This window comes from Lolium perenne, chromosome 4 (genome assembly GCF_019359855.2).
Source record: "Lolium perenne isolate Kyuss_39 chromosome 4, Kyuss_2.0, whole genome shotgun sequence".
In the NCBI taxonomy this organism is placed as follows: Eukaryota; Viridiplantae; Streptophyta; class Magnoliopsida; order Poales; family Poaceae; genus Lolium; species Lolium perenne.
In genome coordinates this window covers 303,576,482-303,583,833 of record NC_067247.2, presented here as the reverse complement: position 1 = coordinate 303,583,833, position 7,352 = coordinate 303,576,482, and the positions used below count along the sequence as shown (strand labels likewise).

The 7,352-nt window shown below is 51.8% G+C and overlaps 1 protein-coding gene across 1 annotated transcript; it reads left to right on the top strand.

The window, feature by feature from the left end:
• The first annotated feature begins 3,080 nt into the window (after positions 1-3,080).
• On the top strand, positions 3,081-5,848 carry LOC127295992 (uncharacterized). Its single transcript, XM_051326014.2, has 3 exons — positions 3,081-3,293; positions 3,414-5,205; positions 5,298-5,848. Exon 2 carries the CDS (start codon positions 3,585-3,587, stop codon positions 5,190-5,192), a length of 1,608 nt encoding a protein of 535 aa, XP_051181974.1. The 5' UTR covers positions 3,081-3,293; positions 3,414-3,584; the 3' UTR covers positions 5,193-5,205; positions 5,298-5,848.
• Positions 5,849-7,352: the final 1,504 nt, after the last annotated feature.

Here is a 7,352-nt window from a genome sequence, read left to right as displayed (position 1 = left end):
AAAGAAGACCAGAATTACTCGGGATTGGAGAGGTCCATACATCACTATGAATTAACTCAAAAGGAAAAGACGCAACAGTGGAAGACTGACTAAAAGGAAGATGAACGTGTTTACCAAGACGACACGCTTCACAACTATGTGAAGACTGTTTAGTAGATGAAAACGAAACCCCTCATTATTTGGTGAAGCGTGTTGGCACTGGGATGTCCAAGACGAGCATGCCAAAGATCAACGCCTGCGGAGAGAGCACGAGGTGCGGCACCGGGGGTGGAAGGCGACATCACCGGATACAAATCGCCGGGGCTCTCACATCAATGGAGGACCATCCGGGTGCGGGCGTCCTTAACAGAAAAACCAAAAGCATCAAATTCAACAGTCACAGAGTTGTCACGAGAAAGAGTTTTAACAGAGACTAAATTCTGAATAAGCTGGGGAGACACAAGGACATTATTGAGAGACAGTGGTTTAGAAGTAGATGGAAAATTAGCAGAACCAATGTGAGAAATAGGAAGACCGGCGCCGTTACTGACAATGATGCGAGACTCGGTGGAAGTGGGAAAGGAATGAGAAAGGTTACCCGGGTGAGCGGCCATGTGAGACGAGGCGCCCGTGTCCATAAACCAGTTGCCGCCACAGGCGTAAGAGCCAGGTGCGGGCGCGGCGTGGTAGGTCGGGGCGTAGGACGGCGGCGTGGCGGTGAAGGCCGGGGCGTAGGGCGGTGTCGCGGTGAAGTGCACCTGGTGAGTCGGCGGGCGCGGCACCGGCATGTTGTAGGCGTGGATGAGCCCCGTCCATGGGTTGTAGGCGAAGGGGTTGCTGTCGTTGGAGACCGACGACATGATGACGCGCGCGCGGGGGATGGCGACGGTGCGGGGTTGGGGAGGGAGGCGCGGCGGCGGCTGCAAGTGCGGCGGCGGCGTGGCGTGAGGAGGGGCACACGCGGCGGCGGCACAAGGGCGGCGGCGCTAGGGTTGGAGGGTGGGGCGGCACGCGCGGGGAGAGAGGGGCGCGGCGGCTAGGTTAGGAACGGTAGGTGTCTGATACCATGTAGAGAGGGATGCAACTCACAATATATTGATTGGGTGCATATGGCGTTACATATATAGGCCACGTCCTCGACTACACAAGGAAGGAGGCGGGCCCAATAATCAATACAAAGATATGTATCGCTATACATAACTACAGAATATACACATCCGGATATACAAGGATATGTATCTCAACACATAGTGTTGAGCTCTCCACCACGATTAGTTCGAGTGAGAGACCGTGAGCTTGTTACTCTTGGAGGGAGACCTCCTAGTTGGCTTGGCGGTTGGTGCTCCGGTGATCTCTTCAAGAAGATTGTGAATAGGCCCGGGCTTCTCATTCGTGGAGCTTGTGAAGTGGTTGTGGAGCTTGCCATCTCCGGAGCGGAGGAAAAGCTAACCATAAGGAGAGGGCCATTATCCTTCGTGGGTGTGGTTCAGGGAATAGGGTGAGCCTTCGTGGCGCGGGGAATCCTTCGTGGGACCTCCACTCCTCCAAACGTGACGTACCTTCTTGCAAAGGAAGGGAACACGGGAATACATCCTCGTCTCCGCGTGCCTCGGTTATTTCTATACCCGAGCTCTCTTTCCTTGTGATAGCCATCGTGCTTGAAGTACATATATCTTGCTATCACTTGTGCTACATATATCTTGTGCCTATCTTGCTTAGCTCTAGTTGCTATTGTTACACTTAGTTGAGCTTAGCACATTTACGGTTTGTGCTTGTAAACTAAACGATAGTTTAATTCCGCATTATTACAAGACAAATCCGTAAGAGTTTTTAATTGCCTATTCACCCCCTCTAGGCGACATCTCGATCTTTCAGCATCTGACTGCATTAGAGATAATTTAGGAGGTCAAGGACGTAATTTCCATCATAACAAACTCTTTAATGCTACTCCCTCCATTCTGATGAATAAGACACCCTTGTTTTACTTTTTTTCGTTAACTACTGCCTCGGGTCCGAAATAAGTGTCGGACAGTTACTAGACATGCATTTTTACAAATAAAACCTTATGAAATCAGGAAAATTGTGGAACCTCATCCCTCACCGGGCAGCATCTCCAGAGTCCAGACTGCCTCGGCCAAGCGCGGGAAGCGTGCTGGCGAACTTGATGGGGAGCCACCGCACCGGCGAGGAAGCCCACCGCGCCTGCATGTTTCTGGGCGGAGGCGCCCTATCATCGGCGAGGATGGGCCGACGGCATGGATCTGATGCGAAAGAGCGAAGAGATCAGAATCGAGGTTAGGTTGGACGGCCTAAGAGAGATGGAGGAGGTCCAGGTCAGGTGATGCGTTGGCGAGATCGGATCAGAATCGAGGTTGGGTTGGGCGACACGGGGGATCGAGCCATCGAGGGAGACGGATCGAGGAAGACTCGTGCTTTCCTTTTTTTCGTGAGGGAACCCGTCCGTGCGTCTCCAGCTTTGTGGGTTGGGATTTGGGATGGAGATAGATTAGGATTGGTGGACTGCGGTGTTAATTAACAAACAAAGACGAGGATGTTTCTGTAAAATGTCTCGTCCGACACTTATTTCGGACCGGAGGGAGTACGAATTTTCTAAATATATAAAGATTGTAGAGAAAATACTTTTTTCAATACGAACCCAACGATACTAATTATGCATCATATAGTCAAGATTTTTTTGCTCTATTTTTACGGTCAAAATCATCTTAAAATATAGGTGCGTCTTATTCGTGGACAGGGAGCAGTGGTCTCCTTTTGTTTTATCCCAAAGCCCCGGAAGCGTGAGAAAACAAAGGAAAGAAATGGAGGTCGTCCGCGGCATCTCCAGAGAGAAAGGAGAGGAGGAGGCACCGATCCACACCACCGCTTTCCGTCGACAAATTACGCAGCGTGCCACTGCCTGCCTCTCCCCGTCTATCTGTCTTGGTCTGGGTCTTCCCGATCCAATCGTTGGCACCCAGCAGCCGTCACCGTCAAGTAACGGCCCCTCCTCACCCTCCCCCTCCCCCTCGTCCCGGCTCCTTCTGGGGGAGGCCGCCTCCGCCCCCCGCCCCGGTCTGCCCTGCGCCCCCACCCGAGCCTTTAACTCCCCACCTCCTCCTCCGTTACCGTCTTCCCCCTTCCCACCTCCCCCACCCGCCCGCTGCTCATCAACTCCAATTCCATTTGATTTTGATTGATTGATTGCAACGCCGCTGCTCCAATCTGCGAGGAGGAGGAAGAGTTTCAGGCCTTCTTCGGTTCCGGGCGTTGTTGTTTCTGATTTGAGAGTCGCGGAGTCCTTGGATTTCCTGGAGGTACGTGGTGGCTTCCCCGAGGCCGGATCTCTGGCTGTTCATGTGAATTGGTGTGATTTGTCGCCAGATTCGGCGTTCTCGATGGGAGATTCACGCATGTTTTCTACGCGTGATTTGCAGGAAAAACGAAACCCTACTTCTCCGGGCCGTGGGATGGACGCGGGTGAGGTGTGAATCCTCGTCCTCTACTGATGCTCGTGGAGAGATTCGGGGGAGTGGAGCGCGCGGTGAGGAGGCGGTGGAGGCGCAAGCGCCGAAGGGTCGGGCACCACCGCGTACACGGACCACGCCATGGGGGAGTCGCTGCTCACCGCGCTCTCCATGGACACCCACCCGCACCAGGGCCCCTCCACCTTCCTCTCCATGGACACCGCCGCCCACGACGACTTCGACCTCTTCCTCCCGCCGCCAGGCCCCTTCCAGCGCTGCCTCCACGCCGCCGCCGCCCCCCCTGACATCAACCTCCCGCTCGACGCCGACCCCTCCCCTCCCCCGCCTCTCTACGAATCCAACGTCGACATGCTAGATGTCGGCCTCGGCTGCCCGCAGCTCTACGACTCCGACTCGCCTGCCCCTGCCCCGGCCGCCCCGGCGCCCTCCGTCCCGGCCTCCACCACCACCACCGTCCACGTGTCCCACACCAAGAGCTCCGGCTCCAGCGCCGCGCGCAAGTGCGTCAAGCGCAACGACAGCATCTGGGGCGCATGGTTCTTCTTCACCCACTACTTCAAGCCCGTCATGTCGTCGGCCGATAAGGGCGTCAACAAGTCCAAGGCCCCTGCCACCACCTCTACCGGCAACGGTAACAATACTAATGCCACCATGGATGCCTTCCTGGTGCAGCACGACATGGAGAACATGTACATGTGGGTGTTCAAGGAGCGCCCCGACAACGCCCTCGGCAAGATGCAGCTGCGGAGCTTCATGAACGGCCACTCGCGCCTCGGGGAGCCGCAGTTCCCCTTCAGCGCCGAGAAAGGGTTCGTGCGATCGCACAGGATGCAGCGTAAGCATTACCGTGGGCTGTCGAACCCGCAGTGCCTTCACGGGGTTGAGATCGCGCAGACGCCGAACCTGGTCGGTGTTCCCGAGGCCGATCTGAAGAGGTGGTTCGAGCTCACTGGGAGGGATGCCAACTTCTCGATCCCCACCGAGGCCGGTGATTTCGAGACGTGGAGGAATCTGCCGACGGCAGAGTTTGAGCTCGACAGGCCTTCAACTGCTGCTCCCGCAAAGAGCACCTCGCTTGCCCATCACAAGAAGTTGCTCAATGGTTCTGGCCTTAACCTGTCCTCAACACATGCATCCAAGCATGGTTTAGGGGATGGTCTGGACATCGCAGCTATGTGCCACAAGCGCAGGAAGGACTCCTCCCCCTCTGCCATGGAGGAGGACTGCAGCAACTCAAATTCTGACAAGGTTCAGGACATGGATGTAAGCCACACTTTCGAGCCATCATGGATGAATGACTTCAGTGGTGTGATGCGCCATGCTTCTGGGCCAGTAACTGCCGCAAAAACTATATATGAAGATAGCAAGGGATACCTGATCATCATTAGCCTTCCATTTGCTGATATGGAAAAGGTCAAGGTTACCTGGAAGAATACTCTTACAGGTGGCATCGTTAAGGTGTCATGTACCAGTGTTGGCCGGATGCCATTCTTGAAGCGACATGACCGGACCTTCAAGCTGGCAGATCCTTCACCTGAGCATTGTCCACCTGGGGAGTTTGTCCGGGAAATTCCATTGCCTACCCGGATCCCAGAAGATGCTACTTTGGAAGCATACTGCGATGGAACAGGAACAGGCCTAGAGATTATTGTCCCTAAACACCGTGTTGGTCCTGAAGAACATGAAGTCCATGTGTCTCTGAGGCCTCCCTCTTCCTGGTGCCAATGAAAACATGTTCAAGGTGTGTGATACATGTCCATGTAGTAGTAGCTAGAACATGTCCATTATTGTCTGCTGCTATTGACTGATCTTTACTCTCTGCTAACCCTCTAGTTTGCGGGAAGATAAGGCGTGCCTACCATACAACAAATGCAGCTCAGTTTTGCTAAACACTCCTAATTGGTTGAAGCATTCCGGTAGTAGGTTGAGCATGCTACAGGACATAAGGAAACATATCTGGATTGCTTTGGTCTATGATTCTGGGGAGTACCTTATGTATTATCTTAAGCTTTTGTCGGAGTTTGCTTCGTATGAAAGGTTTGTCACCTGCTCAATGTGCTTCAGATATGTGCATTACTTCTGGTAGTCTAGTGAGCAGCCTGCTTGTTCTACAGAAATGACGCATGGAGAACTGTACAGGCATCAATAGTCAATTTTCATAGGTTGTTGAGGAGTTTGGTTTGTGGGCATTCTTGGAAATATCTGTCTCGTCTATTTGATGGGAAGTAGGAAAGGAGTGCATGTAATTGGTATTAGATAGTGCTGTATCGGGGGAGTTATTTTTGCGTTGGTTTGCCTTGTTGAATGTAAATGTCCAGTGCCCCATGTTTCACGCAACGCCTTGGGCTTGAGTTAACCAAAATAATTACTAGCACATTGGTTTCCGTTGTTGGCCTGAAAATGACAGTTGTTTTGCTATTTCAGTTCACCCCTGTGGCGGGGCTAGAACCTGCCAGCTCTGCTCATCCTCTGCCTCATCTATTCACCCACATCACTGTCATCTTATCTTGCAAGTTGGTATGATTTTCCCTGCGAGGGGATCCAGATTCATGACTGATTGGTCGTAAATGACATAGACAGCCAGCAAAGGTTTTTCCGTTTCCGGTCAAGTTGCATTTTTATTTTGCGATGCCGTCTAGCTCTGTGGCTCTGTTGCTATACCAGAGATGCACTGCATATGGATATGACTGAAGAAAATGCGCTGTTTGTTCCTCTAATGGGACCTGAGGATCTTACGCATCGCCACTTGCGATTAATAAGTATACTGTTAGCCATTACCATTTGTTAATTCAATAACGGTTGACCAATCGGATGATTTGTTGCGATGTGGCAACTTGACGTCGTCGTTTTCTTTTATCTTTTGTGTCGCTGTTGATCGGAGGTATGTATGTGTGCCCCCTGATATCTGCATGTCGCCGTTTCGATAAGCCGGCGAAGCACAAGCTAAAGCGGCCTTTGCTCCTCTCAAGAGACGCTTTATAAGGTGCAGCGTTGGTCCCTGCCTAACTCGCTGGAGAAGAATGGGGGCTCCAGGACCTGGAGCATTTGATAAGTTTTCAGACCGTTGAGTGCATATTTCGCAACTGGGCTCCCTTATAAATCTAATAGTAAGCGCTCCTTTACTTGTGTATATTATTTTTTCTTGTTGCTGTCTGAACTGGATAAGCTTCACCTCAGCTCGTGTGTTGTTTTGGTTTCCCTTGTGGAACAACTCAACTCATGACTGGAGAAAAGGCGTGCTTTGCTTTGTTTCTGGATCGTTGTTGCTGCTGACACAGGCATGTTTTGGAATCTTCATAAGCATCAAGCATATGTATGTAGCTCAACATTGTTGAAGTTAAACAAAAGAAACCAGGGGGCAAGTTATGCAGCACCAGGCATCTGGCTGCACTTGTTGCTCCCACTGAATCCGTACCGTGTCAGACTGTTTCACGGCCTATAAATAGCCAAACAATATATCCTCAGGCGTAAATTTTGGTTTCTGTCTCTTTCGTACGGCCTACGACCACGCTGCGGCTGTTTCCTCTCGTGATGTATGACCACCCTCTAGTTTCATTTATAATCCAAAAATTTGCTGGTGCATTCTGTCGTCGCCGGAGCATGTACCGAGTGCATATCTCGTAATGGTATCTCTGTCGAATATACTCTCCACATTAGAGCTCACACAATCTAGGAATTAGCAGTCTTTACCTAACATCTTTTCTGAATTCTGATCATGGTTTGGTCTCCAATGGTATCCACGTCAAACACTCCACCTTCAAGACAACCAACAAGTGCACGAGCTTTTGACGTGTCGGTCTAGAAATGAGCATTTTCGCCCTGCTCCCCTTTCGCCCGATTTGCTTGTGCCCTTCGTTTTCAGAATGTGACGGGTGGTGTTATGAGTTA

Bases quoted from the DNA above. Each gene is read 5' to 3' on its own strand.
- LOC127295992 (XM_051326014.2), top strand. From the start codon at position 3,585: ATGGGGGAGTCGCTGCTCACCGCGCTCTCCATGGACACCCACCCGCAC.